The sequence below is a fragment of the Acinonyx jubatus genome, chromosome B3 (genome assembly GCF_027475565.1).
Source record: "Acinonyx jubatus isolate Ajub_Pintada_27869175 chromosome B3, VMU_Ajub_asm_v1.0, whole genome shotgun sequence".
In the NCBI taxonomy this organism is placed as follows: Eukaryota; Metazoa; Chordata; class Mammalia; order Carnivora; family Felidae; genus Acinonyx; species Acinonyx jubatus.
This window is the reverse complement of record NC_069386.1, coordinates 60,107,500-60,126,828: the sequence shown is the minus strand read 5'-3', so window position 1 is coordinate 60,126,828 and position 19,329 is coordinate 60,107,500. Positions and strand designations below refer to the sequence as shown.

General features: G+C 54.6%; 1 protein-coding gene across 1 annotated transcript in view; it reads right to left on the bottom strand.

The window, feature by feature from the left end:
- Nucleotides 1–17,543, bottom strand: part of SPTBN5 (spectrin beta, non-erythrocytic 5) — a 46,781-nt gene extending 29,238 nt beyond the window's left edge. The window contains exons 1-15 of the mRNA XM_053224147.1: nucleotides 15,594–17,543; nucleotides 15,187–15,354; nucleotides 12,337–12,453; nucleotides 10,155–10,312; nucleotides 9,392–9,620; nucleotides 7,945–8,582; nucleotides 6,534–6,672; nucleotides 6,201–6,433; nucleotides 5,811–5,964; nucleotides 5,528–5,728; nucleotides 5,244–5,450; nucleotides 4,639–4,839; nucleotides 3,793–3,945; nucleotides 594–724; nucleotides 120–359 (exon numbers count right to left, since the gene is read on the bottom strand). Coding sequence (XP_053080122.1) covers nucleotides 120–359; nucleotides 594–724; nucleotides 3,793–3,945; nucleotides 4,639–4,839; nucleotides 5,244–5,450; nucleotides 5,528–5,728; nucleotides 5,811–5,964; nucleotides 6,201–6,433; nucleotides 6,534–6,672; nucleotides 7,945–8,582; nucleotides 9,392–9,620; nucleotides 10,155–10,312; nucleotides 12,337–12,453; nucleotides 15,187–15,354; nucleotides 15,594–15,704 — 3,080 coding nt within the window. The 5' untranslated portion in view covers nucleotides 15,705–17,543. The remainder of the gene's footprint in view (nucleotides 1–119; nucleotides 360–593; nucleotides 725–3,792; nucleotides 3,946–4,638; nucleotides 4,840–5,243; nucleotides 5,451–5,527; nucleotides 5,729–5,810; nucleotides 5,965–6,200; nucleotides 6,434–6,533; nucleotides 6,673–7,944; nucleotides 8,583–9,391; nucleotides 9,621–10,154; nucleotides 10,313–12,336; nucleotides 12,454–15,186; nucleotides 15,355–15,593) is intronic.
- Between the last annotated feature and the right edge of the window lie 1,786 nt (nucleotides 17,544–19,329).

Here is a 19,329-nt window from a genome sequence, read left to right as displayed (position 1 = left end):
CCTGTGCCCCTGCCCTTCAGACAGCACATCCAGCCTGTGCTCCAATTTCTGTCCCATTCCTCATGCCACAACCCTGCTCAGTCCTCCCCTGCCTCCCAGGGCCCGAACCCAGGCCGTACTTGATGGTGATCCTCTGCAAGTGGTACACGCTTCTCTCCAGTGCCGGCATCTTCTGCTGGGCCAGCTGCAGGACGCAGTGGCTGTCCTCTGACTGCCCCAGCTCCAGGGTTTCTAGCCGGAGTATCAGGTCTCGCAGTTGGACCTGTGTGGATCTGCACTTATGCAGAAAACTGCACACATCCGTGGTGCGTGCCAGCTGCATTTCCTTCTCTTTCTTCAGGGCTTCCAGCTGCCCCCACCTGAGCAGAGCGAACAGGGATGTCTCTGTCACAGGGACATCTCCACAGCCATACTGGGGTCACGGCTGGGGATTCACACAATAGCTGCTGCCGGGCTGCCTGTCCCCATGCCCTCTCCTGTCTCTGACATGTCCGGTGTTTCCTCCTGGCATCTCCAGAGGCACATCAGCAGGCGTGCAGGCCCGGGCAAAGCATCCAGCCTGTCCCCACTGCTCTGTGCTCCCTCCGTCTTACCTCTGGCTCAGTTCCTCCTGCTGCTGCTGAATTCTGGGGGCATCTTCAGGACATCTCTGCTTCAGCTGCTCAGCAGAGCTGCTGACCTCACTCAAGCAGCCCCTTCCCACAGCCAGGGCAGTGAGGAAGTTCTGGGGAAAGGAAGACCCAGGCCCTGAGTGAGTTTCTTCTCTTCCCACACTGCACTCAAGACTACCAATGACCTGATATGCTCTGCTGTGCAGGTGTCTGAGCAGCAACCCTCTGGAAGGACTGGGGCCTCTGTCCTTAAAGGGCTGGTAGGGCCCTTTAAAAATTCAAGGCTAGGTATCCAAATTATAAAGCAAGAAGTAAAACTGTTATTATTTGCAGATGACGTGGTATTATACATAGAAAACCCTAAAGATTCCACCAACGAAGTGTTAGAATAAATGAATTCAGTAAAGTTTCAAGGTACAAAATCAATATAAAGGAATATTTTGCATTTCTATACACTAATAATGAATGAATCATCAGAAAGAGAAATTAAGAAAACAATCTCATTTACAATTGCATTAAAAAAAAAAAAACAACCTACGAATAAGTAACTGAAGAGATAAAAGACCTGTACACTGAAAACATCGATGAAAGAAGTTGGGAAAACCCCCCCCTCCACAAATGGAAATATATTCTGTGCACATGGATTAGAAGAATTAACATTGTTAAAATGTCTAAACCACTCAAAGCAATCTATACATTTACTATAATCCTGATAAAAATTCTAATAGCACTTTTCACAGATATAGAACAATCCTAAAATTTGTACGGAAATGCAAAATCCTAAAATTTGTGTGCAATAGCCAAAACAATCTTGAGAAAAAAAAAAGTCTTTCTTAAGACATCAGTTAAGGCATCACGCTCCCTGATTTCAAACTGTATAGTTTACTATAGTAAACTGTAGTAATTATTTATAATGATCAAAATAATGTGGAATTGACATAAAAACAGACACATCGATCAGTGGAACAGAATAGAGAGTCCAGAAATAAACCTGTGCACATACAGTTGATTATTTTATGACAAAGGAGCCAAGAATGGGGAAGAGATAGTCTCTTCAATAAATGGTGTTGGGAAAACTGGACAGCCATGCGCAAAATATGAAACTGGATCCCTACCTTACACCATACACAACAATAAATGCAACACCCAAAACAAATAATCTGCTTGCAAAACAGGCAGAGGACCTGAATAGACATTTCTCCAAAGATGACATACAGGTGGCCAACAGACACAGGAAAAGATGCTCAGCATCACCCCTTATCAGGGAAACAGATCAAAATGACAACAAGATGTCACCTCACACCAGTCAGGATGGCTGTTTTCAAAAAGACTATAAATAGGGGCACCTGGGTGGCTCAGCTGGTTAAGCATCTAGCTTCGGTTCAGGTATGATCTCATGGTTCATGAGTTTGAGCCCCACGTTGGGGTCTCTGCTGTCAGTGTGGAGCCTGCTTCAGAACTTCTCTCTTTCTCTCTGTCCCTCCCCAGCTTGTGCATACTCTCTCTCAAAAATAAATAAAAAATTAAAAAAAAAAAGGGTTAGAGGGGCTCCTGGGTGGCTCAGTCGGTTAACCGTCAGACTTCAGTTCAGGTCATAATCCACAGTTTGTGGGCTTGAGCCCTGCATCGGGCTCTGTGCTGACAGCTCAAAGCCTGGAGCCTGCTTCAGATTCTGTGTCTCCCTCTCTCTCTACCCCTCCCCGGCTCACACTCTGTCTCTGTCTCTCTCTCAAAAATAAATGAACGTTAAACAAATTTTTCTTAAATAAAAGATTAAAAACTGGCTAGAAATAAGTGTTGGCAAGCAGGTGGAAAAAAGGAAGCCATTGTGTTGGTAGGAATATAAACTGGTGCAGCAACTATGGAAAATAATACAGAGGTTCCTCAAAAAATGAAAAATAGATCCAGCCTATGATTCAGCAATTTCACGTCTGGGTATTTAATCCAAAGAAAATGAAGACACTAATTCGAAAAGATAGCTACACCCCCATAGTCATAGAGGCATTATTTACAATAGCCAACATATGGAAGCAACCTAGCGTCCAGTGATGGATGGACAAAGAAAATGTGGCAAAGGGGTGCCTGGGCGGCTCAGTTGGTTAAGCTTCCAATTCTTGATTTCAGCTCAGGTCACAATCTCACTGTTTGGTTCATGAGATTGAGCCCCCAGTCTGGCTGTGTGCTGATATCAGGGAGCCTGCTTGGGATTCTTGCTTTCTCCCTCCCTCTCCGCTCCTACCCTGATTGAGAGCTGGTGGGTGTACACATGCTTTCTTTCAAAATAAATAATAAACCTTAAAAAAAAAAAAAAGAGGGGCGCCTGGGTGGCTTAGTTGGTTGAGCATCTGACTTTGTCTCAGGTCATGGTCTCATGGTTCGTGAGTTAGAGCCCCACACCAGGCTCACCAGCCCACTTTGGATCCTCTGTCCTCCTCTCTCTCTGTCCCTCCCCTACTCATGCTCTCTCTCTCTCAAAAGTGAATAAACATTTATTAAAAAACAAAATCAAAACCAAATGCGGTATACATATATACCACTGTACAAAAGATGGACCGTGAGGGCATTATGCTAAGTAAGTCAGAGATAGATAAATACTGTATGATCTTACTTGTATGTGGGATCTAAAAAGCGCAAAACAACATAGATACAGAGGACATATTGGTGGCTGTCAGAAGTGGGGAGGTGGGCGGTGGGTGAAATGGGTAAAGGGGGTCAAAAAGTGCCAATTTCTAGCTATAATGTAAGTAAGTCATGGGGATGGAACATATAGTTTGGAGACTATAGTTAATAATCCTGTGTTGCATTTTTGAAAGTTGCTAATAGAGTCCATCTCAAAAGTTCTCATTACAAGAAGACAATTCTGTAACTACGTGTGGGGATGGATGCTAACTAGACTTACTGTGGGGTACATTTCACAATACACACAGACATACCATTATGTTGCATACCTCCAACTACTATCAGGTTGTGTATCAATTATACCTCAATAAAAACAAAATAATTCAAGGCCAGATCCCTTGCTTCTTCTTCCCAGACAGGACTACAGTTAACATGGAGAAGTAGGACACAGGAGTGAATAACGGAGAGGCAGGAGCAGGCGGGGAGGGAGGAGGACAGGAATACGGAAAGGCCGCAGGGCCAAGCAGCCAAGACGCCCACCTTGGCTCCACAGGGGCAGTACCTTATACTTGAGCCGTGTGGCTTCCAAGTCATCCGCCTGGGGCTGCAGCATTTGGAGCAGTGCGGTCTGGTTCTCCAGCCATGACTGCAGCTCTCCACATGAGTCATAGAAGCCAAATAGGGCCACTGCCTCCTCCAACTGAGCTCTGCGGTGCTGAGGAGAGGCCAGCCCAGAGGTTGGGGCAAGGGCCAGTTTCCCCCTAGGGCACTCAGAGCAGGTCCCCATACCCTTCCCCCCAGGGCGAGAGAAGGCCCCTGCCCCACTGCTGGGCCCTGCGCCCTCTGTTGGAGGTCCAGGGGAAGGAGCTGACAAGAGCTTGATATCAGGTCAAGGGCCCTGGTAGAGTGTGCTCTTTTGATCTAGCCCTTGGCTCTTAGGGACAAGCCACACTTCTGTGGGACCTGGCTCTGCCTAGCCCCGCCCTTCTCCCCTCTAGGCTCTCCTCCAGCCATCTGCCACTCCCAGCTTCACTTCCAGGCTCCAGGCACTCTGGTCTTTACTCCTCCAGGACCTCCTGCCTGCCTGGCGATAGGTACTGCCCAGGGGATGGTCGCCCCCATCTCTCCTGCCCTCCCCCTGTCTTTGCCTGCTCTCAACCTCTCCTTGTTCCAGTCACAGCCTAAATGGCCTCCCCTCAGAGATGCCCTCCCTGACTCCCAGCCTGACCTGGGCTTCCATCACACCCACTGCCATCTAATGACCTGTTTCTCCTCTTCTCTGCCTGTGTAAACTCCTTGGGGGCAGCGAGCACGTCCAGTCAACTGCTCTGTCTCTGGACTCCCAGTTCAGGGTCCAGTGCAGAGTAGGTGTTCCATGAACATTTCTTGAACAAGAAGTGTTAGTTACCTTTGCCAGGGCCCCCAGGCCCTCATAGTCCTGGTTCAAGCAGTCCTGTATCTGGAGTATGGTGTTAGGGTCAAAGTCAGGGTCAAGCTCAGCGGAGAGGACCATCTTCTGAGTGCTTGGGGGCCCAGAGTGGCAGGAAACCTCACTCCAGGTCCGGAGGTTCCTCGGGCCTTCCTTTGGAGAGCTCAGGGCAGATACCACCTGTGCTGACAGGACACAGGGCAGTGTGTCCAGAGGGGACTCCCCTAAACACGAGGCTTGGCAGGGTGGAGCCAATGGTTGTACCTGGGGTGGTTCCAGGAGGAACCGGATTAGTGCATGGAAACTGGTGGGCAACATGAGCAAAACCAAACTATCCTCGGATGACTTCTACAAGCATGCAGACAAGATGCCACTAATCGGACTGGGGCAGCCAATAAGAAGTTGCTGAGGAGGGGTGGGGCACCCCCAAGCCTGAAGCTAAGATTCCCAGGTCAGGGGCCACAAAAGCCCTCCCATTTCCACCCTGTGTGTGTGGTCACGGGAGACGGGGCATAGTGCTCAGACCACATGTGCATTTGGTGCTGGAGGCCTGTAGTTCTGGGTCCCTGACGTCCCACACATACGGTAAGCGACACTTGGGTTGCGGCCGCCCGTGCCTGCTCGTCCAGTCGCCGTAGCTCCGTCCCAAAGGCGTGCAGGCTACGCTCCAGTCGCTGGTGGCGCAGCAGCAGGGCCTCTGCGGCCGTCTGGTCCCGCCCGCGGGACGCGCTCTCCAGAGCCGACTGCTGCTCCCGCAGCCACGAGGCCGCGTCAGCTGCATCACTGAAGTACTGCGGGCAGGAGGGCAGGCTGGGCACGGGCCGACCCCACACGCCTGCCCGGCCCCCCGCATCCGCAGCCTAACTACCTCCTGGACGAGCATAGCCGCCTGCAGCCGAGCGCCCCGCCTGGCTGTGGAGGCCCGGAGCCGCTGCCACGCGCCCTGCAGTGCCTGGGCCCGCTCCCTGGGGTCTGGCCGCGTGGGGTGCCTGCGGGCTCCCAGGTCGCATCCCCTCCGCACGAGATCAGTGCACATGGACTGGTGGTGGCGGAGCTCGGCTTCCAGGGCCTGGCAGGGTGCAGAGCTGGGTGAAGGGAAGGAAAGGGAAGGGCCAGGTGGGGACTGGGGCAGGGCCCAGGGTCACACAGACCTTGTGTTTCTGCAGGGCTGCTCTGATCTGGCTAAGGTCCCGGCCCAGGGCTTCATCCTCCACCAGCTGTTCATGCTCCCTCAACCAGGTTTCCTCCTCCTCGCAATTGTGCAGGAACTCTGCCTGCTGCAGGGTCTGCTCCAGCAAGGTGCGCCTGAGGGGTGGCAAGGGGCACCAAAGGGACTGGGGAGGGGGCTCCCCACAAGGCTCAGACACTCCCCCTTAGATAGGAGTTTTCTTTTTCCTGATAACTCAACAGGGGAACAGAAGACAGAGGTGAAGGTCAATGTGGAGGAAGTTGCCAAGTCAGCAGTATTTTAACCAGGGCAGGAGGTAAATTGGGTTCCAGAAAAGTTCTAGAGAAGGTGGGAGAGCTGGGTGAGCTCTTACCGGGCCCTTAGAAGAGACACCAGGCTCCCGTGAAGCTGGGCCAGTGCCTGGGCCTTGGCCTGCAGCACCTCCACAGTAGTACCCAGGGAGGAGTCCAGCTGCGAGGTCTGGAGGCCAAGATGGCGCACATGGGCCCCGTGGGCTGAGACCTGGGCCTCCAGCAGGTCATGCTTCTGCAGCAGCTCCACTGTCTCAGCCAGCTGCTGCCCACAGGCCGTGGAGCTGGCTAGCACCTGGCCAGGGATGGACAAGTGATCACTGCTGTCCCAGAGTGCTGGGTCATCACGAGTGTTGGTGCTGTGTCACCCAGGGGCCTGCTGGTCCAGGGCCCACCTGTAGCTCCTTGAGCTGGTTGGAGGCAGTCTCCACCTCCTGCAGCAGGCTCAGCACAGCTTGCAGACCTGCCATCTGCTTCTTCTGCCCTTGGAGACGCTGAAGGAGTTGCTCCCAGCGCCCAGTGATCTCCAGTTGCCTGGAGGATGTGAAAATAAGGGGTGGGGTGGGGTCTTCACTGGGCTGGGATAGGGAAGCCACCTTGGGGTCTACACCTGGTGGGGGTGCTTGGCTGTCATGGAGGAGCCTGAGCCCAGTGACTGGGGGCTTGGAGCATTCTAGCCTATGGCTGTCAGGGCACTGTGTTCCTGCTTCTTAAACACAGGCAGAGAAGCTAGATGGAGGGTCTGTGTGGCTCAGGCCAACAGGGCCCCCAAACCTTTCCAGTCTCCATCTCCGATGATAGCAACTCCATCCTTCTAGGTGCCTGGGCTAAAGGGCTTCATAACTGAATTTCTCACACCCCACATGTGATCTGTCTGTAAATCCTCTTGGATCCAAAATATATGCAAAATCCCACCATTTCTCATCACCTGCATTGCTTCTCTGGCCTAGATTATTGCAATAGCTGCATAAGTGGTCTTTGCTTCTGTCCCTTCAGTCTGTGCCTGACATGGCATCCAGAACGATCGTTGTCGAACAGGAGTCAGATTGTGCCACTCCTTCATTCCAGCCCTCCCGTGTTGAATTCCCCATCCTTCTGTGAGTAAATCCCGTCTTTACTGTGTCCTACAGATCCCAGCATGATCTCTACCCCCACCCTTTGCCCCTGTACCTCCTTGACCTCAACCACTACTTGTTCACTTTGACCAACAGTGGCCTCCATGCTATTTTCCAAACATGGCAGGCATGCGCCTTCCCTATGCCTGGTATAGTGTGTCCCCGTATCTCTACAGCTGGGCCCCTCTTCTGGTCTCTGCTTCTTCCTGGTCTTTGCTCAAAAGTCAATCTCCTCTGGCCACCTGATCTAACCCCCGCCCCCCATGTTGGCACCTCATAATCCCCTATCTTGTTACCATTTTTTTAAAATCACTATTGCACGTACTATTTATCTATTTTAATTCGTCTGTTTTCCTTAGTAGTGTGTAAGCTCTGCGAGGGGAGGCATTATGGTTTCTCCTCCTCACTACTAAATCTCCAGTGCCTAGAACTGTGCTTGGGACGTAGTAGACAACAAATACTTGTTCAGTGAATGAGTTGATAAGCAGTATCTAGAAAGGGCAGTGCTTTACTAAAAATGGGGAATTGAGGGCGCTGGAACTTCAGGCATCAGTGGGAGTTAGATCTTTTAAAGAGAGCCCTGAACCCATAGATCAGACCTCTATGGCCAGGAATGGGCACAGGTAAACATAAGGATATGATAGGAAGGCCTTAGCCTGTTTTGAGGATGATTTCCGCACCCCAGGCTCACCTGCGGGCCACATCTGCCCAGCCATGGTGCTGCTCCTGCTGAAGGATGTCTGCGATCTCGGCCAGGGCCTGGAAGCGCCCCTCCTGGGGCAGGATGCTGGCCTCCAGCATGCCCAGTCTCTGGGCAGCTGCATCCACTGTGGCCAGGCTGGCTGGTGGAGTGGCAGCTGTGGCCTGGTCCAACATTTGCTCTGTGTCTGTCAGAAAGTTCTCCCTGAGGGCTGCCTTGCGCTGGAAGCGCCGGGCCAGGGTTTCCAGTCGCTCTAGCTGTAGGATCCTCCACAGCAGGGCCTGGCTTCTTGAGGCCTCTGCCCGCTCCAGGACTGCCCAGCGCTGGGACAGCTCTGCGGGGCCCAGGCCCTCATGAGGCAGGAAGAGCCTGCGATTCTGGGCTCGGAGTGCCGTCTGCAGCCGGAAGAGCAGGGCCTCTGTGGCCCCTCGCTGCTGCAGCCGTGGTGGCTTCTCCTGGGTGCGGAAGAAGGCAAAGGCCACCAGTAGCTGGCGCATGGCAGGCAGGGAGTCTGGGAAATCCCGTGCCTCCAGCTGCACCTGCTTCTCCGCAATCCAGCGCAGCAGGTCGGCCACCAGCTGCTCGTACTGGCTCTGCAGCTCCTCTGTCTCCTGGAGCTGAAGCAGGATCTGGGGGAGGCACGGGAAGGCCTCGGGCAGCACCTCGGGGCAGGCCCTGGAATGGAGGTGCTCCCCTTTTGGATGCTCAGTGACTGCCAAGGTTGCCCAGGTGGGTGGAGGCTCTTTCCCCTAGCTGAGGTTGCACTAAAGTGGGGTCCTCCCAGCCCCCAGAGAATCAGGTTTGCCTGCATTGCACACTTAGACCCAGGAGTGTGGGGCATCCGCCCTGTTTTCCTCCATCTTATTTTACCCCATTTGGCCTCACTTCTGGGGAGTACTATTCTTTTTCTGAGCCACCTTTCCCTTTCCTGAGGCCCCCACATCCCTAAAACAGCTCAGAGCCCTTGGCCTGGATCTTCTCCCCCATGCCCAACCGAGACACCAACCCTGAGAACAGCCTCCCCAGGCTTCCATGCCTGCCGCCGTGCCCAGAGAGTATGAGAGCCCCGAAAACATGGACTGCGCCCAGCACAGCTGCTTCTGTGCTTGTCCTTGCAGAGTCTGGCTCTCTGAGCCTTTCAATCTCATTAGGGGCTTAACAGCCTACGAGCAGGGGGAGAGGGGAGGGACTGGAGAGGATGGTGCTCACCTGGCTTTCCCTGTTTGCCAGGCACTGTGCTCACACTCCCAAGCACTCATAGCAGCCTTCTGTCACCCCGAGCATTATGGGCTCCAATGGACAGAGGACACACGGTAAAGTTAGGGGACATGGCCAAGGCCACACAACTAGGAAGTGGCAGACACAGTCTTTAAACCTAGGTCTGACTCCAGAGCCCATGCTCATCTCTCCTCGAGGCCACCTCTGCTCTTTCACCAACCTTAGCGAGTCTCCTCTGGACAGTCTGCTCGTGGTGCAGGCGGGAGAAATGGTGGTAGTAGAGGGAGACGTAGGTCATGATGGAGCGTTCATCGGGCTGGAGAGCAGCCACGTCCTCGGGGTCCAGCAGCTGAGCAATGCCCAGCTCCTGCTCAGCTACACGGAAAGCCAAGTCGAGGTTGTGTAGTGGGCGCTCGGGACTCAGGGAGCAGTAGTCAAGCAGGTCTGGCCTGGACAGAAAGCAGGCAAAGCTCTTCACCAGAGAAATTTACTGCTTGGGTTTAAGTGGACTTGTTACAAAGGCAAGCAAGCTCCTATTGGCCACCCAGGTATTGGTTTCCCCTGCCAGTAACCTGAGACCCTAATGAAGGAATAGGGCACCTGTAGAGAGAGGAGGGCTAATTTCGCTCAGGGGCCTGGCTTGTGGGTAGGGGGAGAAGCTCAAAAGGGCAGGTACTTGTGAGGGAAAGGACTGAGAATAGAGTCAGCGATGACACAGACATTGGAGAAAGGCAGGGGTCAAGGCAAACCTGGCCAATTCCATGAGATTTCCTAGGAAAGGGCGAGGACCTTGGCCATCAGCCATCTCTACTCCCAGGCCCAGGGTTCAGGGCCCAGGGGGATGTGGGAGATGAGCAGGTTGAGGACCCAAGCCCATTCTCGGTAGTTGGCTTGGTGGTGAAGGCCTCCAGGAGGGAGGCTGAAGCCGGCCTCAGGCCAGGTCGGGCTGGGAGGGTGCTGGGTCTGCTCTCCCTCACGCGCACCTGTGTGCATGGATAAGGGCACTGAAGCCGAGTCCGTCACTCCAGCTGCGGGAGAAGTCAGTGATGTTGACATTGGCATAGCAGGCCGTCTTCCGCTGGCACCAGACCAACAGAGCTTCCTTGGCAGACAGCAGGGCTGCGCTGGCCCCAAACTCCTCCTGGAAGGGCAGGTAGGATGGTGGGTCAGCATGCGACAGCTGAGAAGGCAGCGGAGCCGGCAGGCCGCGGGAGAGGCGGGTCAGGCCTGCTTGTGATCCTTCTCCCCCACTCACCCCCGACCCCGCCGCCTGGAGGCAGGTGCAGACTGCCCTCTATTCGGAACACCTGATTTTACTTGATTTCATTTGTGGCGGGCAGGGACTGGGGCTGAGAGAGAAAGCTTCTTCTTCCAAAGAAGTGTGTTTCTCGGCCCTTCTGATGGGTGGGGCATTGTGCTAACTGACCCTGGGTCCCAGGGAACTGAGGCTGGGGTTTGTTAGTCTGGCTCCAGGTCCCCTTGGGCTGCCTTCCAGCCAGGCCCTGGGCCCATGCACAGGGCTCTCCACCCCTCGCACACAGCCCTAGGAAGCCGGCACTATTTCCACTCTAGGGATGACATGAGGAGGTGCAGAGGAGTATTTAAGAAGCTCCCCAGCATCCCTCCACCGACAGGACAGGGACTGGCCTGACCAGGAAAGGCTGGCAGCTCACCCGTCTACTGCCTCGATGCCTCACACGGCTGCTGAGGGCAGAGTCTGTGTTGCTTCTTCACGCTGGGCAAGGACATCTTCACCGGGTTTCAATCCCCTCCCACCCTTCTTGTTCCTCCTCCTAAGAATTTCCTTTGTTCTGTACTCTCGGGTCCACCTGCCCCCACCCCTGCCCCACCCTCTCTCTTCTCAGTGCTTCTTTCCCACCTCCTTTCTCCCTTCTACTCCCCCTCCAGCCTCCATTCCTGCCTCAGTGGTACTCTCTTCCCCCCGCTCCCTCCCTCACACCCCAAAGTTCCTTCCCTTCCCCTCCTCCCCCAACTCATGCTTCCTTTCATTTGCTCCACTTCTCCACCAATTCCTATTTATAAACTCAAAATATCAAAGCAGGGCAGGCTGCATCTCCTCTCTTGCCCTTAGGGCCCCGGAGCTTGGGTGGGCAGCAGTGTAGGGTGAAGTGTCCCGGTCTAGAGCAGGTGCCCTAAGCAGCTGGACTAGGCTGGCAGACACAAACTAGGAGAGGTTCTAGGGATGGGCATGGGAGGGAACAGAGTCAGCCTGGTCCAATTATGTCTGTTTTTCAGGGAGCAGAGCCTGAGCGGTCAGGGAGCAGGGTGACCGGTCAGGAGATGATGCACCTGCTGCCCCCCCAGGGAAAGGGCAGCTAGGGCACCTGGAGCTGGCTTGGGGGACCGAGGAGGAGAGGGTAGCTACGTGAAAGGGCTTGAGGCCAGCTAGAAATTCATCCATCCATTCAGTCATCACATAGGCCCTAGGCTCTGGGGACACAGCCAGGCAAATCTCCTGTTCTCCCGGGGCTCACAGTCAGATCATGGGCTTCAGGGGTCCTCCGGGATTTGAGCCAGATCTGTGGCTTCTTTTCATTCGGATTTCATCCTCTAGGTTGGCTTTTCTAACGCATTGGAATTGAGTCTTAGGTGGGGTTTTGGAAACCCCAATTGGAAAAGTTATGAAAATTGATAAATATAAGGACTTTATGTTTTTACTCTTTCCAATTCAGTCCTGAGAAAACAAAAGGTAGAACAGAGGAGGATAGGGGATGGTGTCTTTGGTCTTCAGGTGACTGGGGATTTGGAAACTTCTGGGATTGGGATGACCTCCACATGTTTAATTTCTCCCAACAGCATATTAGAGGTGTAATGGAAGTTACAGGGTTTCGGTGTCAAGTAGGGAACAACCAGTCAGGAACTGGCACTGTTGTCACCAGGAAAGGCAGGCACTGGCAGTCACCTCAACCCCCTACTTGTGAATGGCTTGTCCCAGACTGAAGTTTGTGAACCTAGTTGTCACTTCAACATATTAGTCTGACATTCTCAATCCTTTGCCCATGGTTGAAGAGTGGGTATTAATTGTGTGAATGCCAGGGTCTGCTGTGGGGACCCTAACAGTCAGGTGGAAAAGCTCTGTCCCCAGGGACCTGAGGGGAGGCTGGGGCTGGGCTGGGTGGCTGGGCGTTGGGGGCTGGGACGTACCCTGTCCAGGCAGATTTGGGAAATCTGGAAACGCAGAATGATGACCCAGATGAGTCCCAGGATGAGTGTCTGGTCTCCATCCACGATGTTCTCTGGCCCAATGAGGGGTATTGGCACCTGTGGGCACAGTTGGCTGGGCTCAGCTGTGAAGCCCGTGTGCCAGAGGAGTCTCAGAGTAACCTAAAGTCCAGGGCACCTGTTGCCAGATGGCAGGGTCCTGGAATCTGTCCTGCCCCAGGACGTCCCCAAGCGAGAAATAGGCAGGGCACAGGTGAGGCAGGTGAAGCTTTTCTAAATGGTTGCAGCTTTGGACTCAAGTCTTCCTGGGAAAGACCCCAGCCTGGTGAACTGGGCTGGACCACTGGGGTGGGGAACTCCCTGTGTGTGGTCTACAGGTAAACACGGGCCAAGATCGGTGGTTCAGCCATGGGGGCTGGAAATGAGGAGTCATAAATAGTCAATAAATGAACTCAATAGACCACGGCAGCTGTCTGCCTCCACCTCTTAGGGCATCTTGGAATCTCCAGGGGGTGCTTGGGTCCTTGGTTCCCACTTCAATCTCAGCCCTCTTCATTAGTGTTCCATCTCCTGTTAAAACGGCAGATTCCCAGGCCCCACCGATTACTCTCTTGGGCCAGAGCCCAGGATTCTGCATTTGGACAAACACCTCGGGTTCTTCCCACGCACTAAAGTTGAAAACCTGCTGCCCTAGATCTTGCCACATGGACAGGGAGGAGGAGCAAATGAGGGGAGAAAGGAACAGAATAAACATCAAAGCTGCCCGGGACCTGGGCCCCTTCACCTTCTGGATCCATCTTCCTCTCCTGGATCCCAGGGCTCCGAGGACTGTAGGATTCTTGCAGTTCTTGGGATTGTTAGCACAGGCCTTGGGGCCTTTGTACTGGCTGCCCCTGCTGTCTGAAAATATTCCCCCCAGTAGCCACATGGCTACTTCCCTCTCTTCTTCTAAGTCTTTATCAAACAGCACTTTTTCACTGGTACTTTCAATGGCCACCTTATTAAAAATCACAACCCAAGGACTAATTCGTCCCACTCAAACACACATGCTTGGCCCCCTCACCCCGCTTGGGTGGGGATCTTGGTTTTGTTCCCTGGTGTCTCCCTAGCAGAGCGTCTGGCATATAGTGGGTAACGGATACGTATGCATTAAATGGAGAAAGAAGAGGAGAGACTCCCATAAGACCTGGCGGGAAGCTGGCTTCGGCCAACCACCTGCCTGGTGGCTGAGGCTGCATCCCTGGGTACTCCCGTGGGTACACTTTGTTGTGTCTGTCTGGTCTCTGAAGGGTCCACCCCATGCTCAGCCTTCTCCTGGCACACCTGAGCCCTTCTGCGCTCACCTCAGCTTGGAGTTGGAGTTGGAGCATCTGGTCAGTGGGGTGTTGGAGTCTGCTCATACCAGCTTGTGAAGGCTGATCTTCCCGCTTGGTGTTTGCTGATACCCCGCTGGTAGCTTGGAATCAGCCGTGGTGGGGGTATCAATGCCACAGAAACCAGCAGGTGCTACAAACGAGGGCTTTTATTCCCTCTGCCCCGAGAGCTGATTGTTAAACATTTACTGGCGCCCGGTGACCTGGGTTAAAATCAGTTGTCTTCCCTGAAACTGCAGACCCCTTGCAGTCGGGTCTGGGCTTTGCTGATTGTGGTCCCCAGAGCCTGGCATGGAGTGTCCAGCAAATGACAAGGTCTCCAGAAATGAGTGCACCCCACGTCCTGCTACTCATCAACCCTGTGTTGGGGTTACAGTATGTACAGTGGAGGCAAGCTGTCACCTTCACAGACTATGCATCAGTGACATGCTATGTATCAAAGCTCGGGGGGAGCTGCAGAGCCTCTGATGAGGGCCATGGGGCTCCTACTCTTCCCACGTACCTGGAGGGGAGGGGGCTGGTTTACAGGCTATTGTCCCTGGGGCCAAAAAGAGCATGGCATTCTGTGACTGTCAGCTGTCTGCTCCTCCCTGTGCTTGGGGACCGCAGTGCCCCTGTTATTTTCTTTGGTTTCTTACCTCCCTGGCCTCTCTCCAGCATGCCAGGCTCCCAGGGGCTATAACTTCCAACCCAGGACTTAAGTGACACTCAGGTTCAGCCCAGCCAGTTCGAGCTCAGTGGCTTGCAGCCTCCAGGAACAGCCACCTCATGGGTTCAGTCCCCGAGGCCAGGAGCCCTATGGGCTTCCCAACCTGGTTCTCAGTATAAATGACCCTTGTCCAGCCCCCTGACACTGGCCATGAGGGTCCTTCCATGTCCCTGGAGCTTTTGCCTCCTTTTAGTGACTATTTCTTTGGGCTCTTTCTTTCAGGAGACTCTGCCTCCCTCCTGTTTGCTGTGGTCCCTCGCTGCTAAGTGATCCAGCTTCTCTAAGGAAGACCTGCACCCTCTGCTGCCTGGCTCAGTTTCCAGGGTTCTTCTCCTGTGTTCTACCCTCAGCCTGCCTCCCCCAACCCCGAATCCAGGATCTGCTGGACCACTTACCATGGCTCTTGCCTGGTAAATTTCCTTATTTAGGAAAGGAGAAGTTAAAAGTACACGGAATCTGCTTGCTGAGAATTCTCTGATTCCCTCGTTTCAGTCAACAGCATATTTCAGTCCCGGCCACGGGGATGAAGGCTGTTTCTGCTCCCACCGGTTTGGGGCCCTCTAAGCTGGGAGTACTGTTCAAGGAAGGGCTTTGCTTTCTGCATCTCTGTATCCTAGCTGCTATTCCCGGATTCAGGCTCCAGATCTTCTGCTCTGCCCTGGCCAGCCCAGGAAAGAAGATCTGGTAGTCCAGCCTGTCCCTGCTGCCCACCCCAGCACCTGGCCCAGAATCCCTCTCCCTGGTGCCCACCTTGGCCCTGAGGAAAGCCAGAGCTCGGCTACTGTTCTCCAGGAAGTGTACTCGCATGCGGCCCCGGCTGGGGGGTGGCAGGGCCTCCCCCGAGATGAGCTCCAGCAGCCGCAGTAGGTGGGTGCCATCGGCCAGCTCTGTGTACAGGTTCTGGATCTTGATGCCCACCTGGGAGGGGTGGGGAAGAGGCACAGGGTCAGCCCCCCTCACCTGTTTGGCCTATCCCAGGACCTGGGAGGTACAGCCCAGAGGGTCTTCCTTAAGGAAGGAGCACCGGACTCATCTGTGTTTTGGGGTCTGCGAGACATCTCAGCCAGATGATCTCACAGTGGGCCCCCAGAGGCCACTGACCAGGGAGCTAGGGGGACAGCAGAGGACGGCTGTGGGACACACCCAGCTACACTCACCCGGCTGTGCTGGAAGATGTTGTTGATCCAGTTGGTGAAAGTCTTCTCCTGCATCCGCATGTGCTGTGCCTGGAGCTTTCGAATGTGGCTCATCTCATACGCAGAGTCCATGGTGGGACAGGGCTGGGAGCACTACCGTGGGGCTCTGTGGCTGGTCCCCTGCTTCAGGCACCCTGTAGCCCCAAGGAGCTGCTGGGGACTGTGGGGCTGACCAGCCCTGGGGCCTGCAGCCTTATGGGGACAAGAGGCCACTGGATATTTCTCTGAGCTGGAGATGTTGAGGGGCATGGAGGTTGGAGGAGGAGCGTGAACTGTCCCCACATCTGATGGTGGGGGGGGGGTTGCAGCTTGGGGCCCAGCCAGGTAAGGTTCTGGGGCTCCCAGCTGGTGCCCTGCACTTGAGTGCCTCTGAGCCCTTTGCCCCACCCCACTTTCCAGATTCTTGGGACCACAGGGATGGGCTGCTGCCCCTTGGGATGAAAAGCACAGGTAGAAAGGAAACAGGAAACCGCTCACCTTGGTGTTGTCTGTGCCTGGAAGGAAACCCTACTGGACGGATGGAAATGGCAGATAGCAGGGGCTGTGTGGGGAGGGAGAGATCCACAGGAGAGGCCAAGGCTGGAGCTGGGGCCACGCCATGGCCCTCCTCTTGAGCCAGTGGGGCAGGGGTGACGGCACACAGCCGGCATTGTCCTCCCACCTGCCAGAGGGCATGGCCCAGACTGGGAGGGGGTGGCTCAGGAATGCTCCAGACTGTTGCTCCAGGATCTCCTCCTTCATTCTCCTCCCACCTCAGATGCCCCCAATGTCAGGTGGGGGTCCTGGCTGTCAAGATGCAGAGGCCCATGGGATGGGCCTCAAGTTGGCTCTGGGTGGGAGTGCCGTGGGGGTGTTACAGTCCAGGCAAAAGGCATCCAAATGGCAGAGCCTCTGGTCAGAAGCTTCTGCACCCACAGTCTGGCACTGCCCTTCTGCATCCCTGCAGGGCCTCTTTGTGAGCACCCACAGGGGTGGGATGGGAGGGATGCTGGGCCATAGCCCTCCCATCCTGTCCAGGGGAATGCCACCATAGATGGAGGAGAGTCCTTGGACTCTGGGCTTGGCTTTCCAAGCCCTGACCTGGCCCAGGGCTGAATGGTGGGTGCTCCCTCATGCCCAGGGGCCACTTTCTGAAGTGAGCTCTCCTCTTGGGAAGGAATAACTTGGAGCTGCAAAGGCTGTGGAAATAACAGTCTTCTCCAAAGCCAGAGACACAATGTTCACTCTTTGGAGCTTCACGGTGAGGCCCCCAGCACCTGTGCTTCCACAGAACTGGCTAAGTCTCATGGCTCATGGCTCAGGGCATGAGCTGTGGAGGCGGGGGGAGCCTGCAGGCAACTCTCTTTCCTTCCCTGAGCAATCTTGAACTGCATGCCAGAGAGTTCTAATTTGAGTGGCTTCACAGAATGTCTGGCTAAACTTGGGGTAATAGTCACTGGTCTGGGGTGGGTGTCTGTAGGTTCATCCAGCAGCCCAGGAGACTCTGAGAAGAGGCTCAGGCCACTGTCCCTGACAGCCAAGGACAATGAGAGGAGCAGCATGGCAGCCTGCCCTTGACAGTTGAGCAGGACAAAGCACCCTGGAACCTCAGGCCCATGGCTGGGAGTGAGAGACATGGTGCTCTTGGGGGGGGGGGGGGCGGGGTGGGCAGCTCCCCTGCATCTGGGAGGAGCTTCCTCCTCTACTGCCCTCCCCCTGTGAGGTCCCTCCTGCCACTGGCTGGCATCCTGATGTTGGCATGAGCCCGGGCTTCTTCCTCGCTCATAGCCCCAGATCCATTCAGTCCTCTGTGGGGGGTGCTCCATGCTCCCCAAGAGCTCCAGGGTCTACCCTCCTGCCCCGTCCTGCACTGCCCCTGCAGGGCCCCATCACCGTCCCCTGACTCATCATTCTGCCTGCACATCAGCCTATGCACCGCCCTCCCCCGCCTCCCCCCCCCCCCCCGCCCCTGTTTACCTCCCAGAACTCAGCCTTGCTCATACCCATGAAGACTCCCCATTGCCCGAACAGGACCAAAGCTTGCCTGCCCACATCTGGGCTTCAGCTGCTCTTTCAGCTTAGAACGTCCCTTCTGTTTTCATTGTCCCCATTCTCCTGTCCTATCAGCCCCAGTTAAAATCCTGTTTCTTCTAGCAGGTTCTCTGCCACCTGCCCCCTCCTTCGCAGCTTGTTTCTCCTCCTATGGACTCCCTTGGCCTGGGGCATCTTGTATGATGTGACCACCAGAGGGCAGGCTGGAGCGCATGATGCTTTGCACACAGAGCTCAATAGAGGTGGTTGTATTCGGTTGTTGAGTGGCACTGGGAAACTGCGTTTCTTCCTCCTGAGCTCGAATGCGGCTAAGCCACTGTGCGTGCAGCAAGCACTGGCTCCTCTTTTGCTGTAACTGATTGCAGCCCCTGCTGAAATGAAAATCCCTTGTTAGTACATAGTTTTGCATTATTCATGTTGCAAATAACTAAAATCTCAAGTCAAATGTAAACAGTATAAAAGGAATGTATCGGCCCAGCGGTCTGAAATGTCGACAGGAGGAGGACTTTAGGTGAGGAGTTTATTTTTTATTTTCTTACATTCATTTATTTTGAGAGAGAGAGAGAGAGCGCAAGAGAGTGCAGGGAGGAGCTGAGAGAAAGGGAGAGAGAGAGAATCCCAAGCAGTTTCCGTGCTGATAGCTCAGGGCCCAGCTCGGGGCTCTATCTCATGAACTATGAGATCATGACCTGAGCTGAAATTAACTCTGACACTTAACTGACTAGGACTAGGCACTCTGTCGCCCCAGGTGAGGTTTGATCCCCAGTTCAAATGAGGCCACCACAGGCCTGGACTCCCTCTGCCTTTTTCAAGGCTTCCTTCACCTTCTTGATCCAGAGGGTGGTTGCTGCGAGCCTAACCTCGCTCCCCTGTCCCCAGTCTCTGGGAGCCCCTCTCAATGCCATTTATATTGTTGTACCAATAGGCTTGCTTCTTTACACTGCCTGGTTCAAAGAGAGAACACCCCCTCAAGAGCTGGAAGGGAAGTCTGAGGGGCTTGGCTCTCATGGGCTTGAATTGAGCCACATGTCCATTCCTGAATTTGTGACCAGACGATGAAATACTCTAATTGGCTCAAGACAGTCAGGACCCACCTGGAGAGGGGTCTATCTCACCCAAAGCTTGTGGCTCAGACTGAGTGGGGGAGTGCTCTGAGAAGGAAATTCCAGGTCTGGGTCACCACAAGGGTAGATGGGTGACAGCAGGAAAAACCCAGGTGTCTGCTCTGGGGATGTGTATCTGCACCTGTGAGGTGACAAGAGGCAGGAACAGTGCCAGCCAGGGGGCCCCAACCCTAGCACTACTGCAGCTTCAGGCGCAGGGACTTGCCTCCAAACTGGAGAGGACGTCGTGGCAGGTGCTCTCTCCTTTGAGAATGCTCAGTGATGCCCTCCCTAGCCTCGGAAGGGTCTGTCTCCGTGGTTCCTCCAGTCCAGCTTTCCAGTCATCCTCACTTGGGGCTTGGTCCTGGACCTGACCTCTGCTGGGGAGCAGATGGAGTTGCTTTCCGGCTAAAGATGGCCCATTTGGGGAATGTCCTGGCTTAGAGGACACGGGAAGAGTTGGGGGTCACAGGGATGGTGCGCAGCAGGAATGCACCCTCCCCCAATGCCTTGGATCCCTGCTTTACTGCTGAGACAACTGCCACACAGTCACGGGAAAGCCA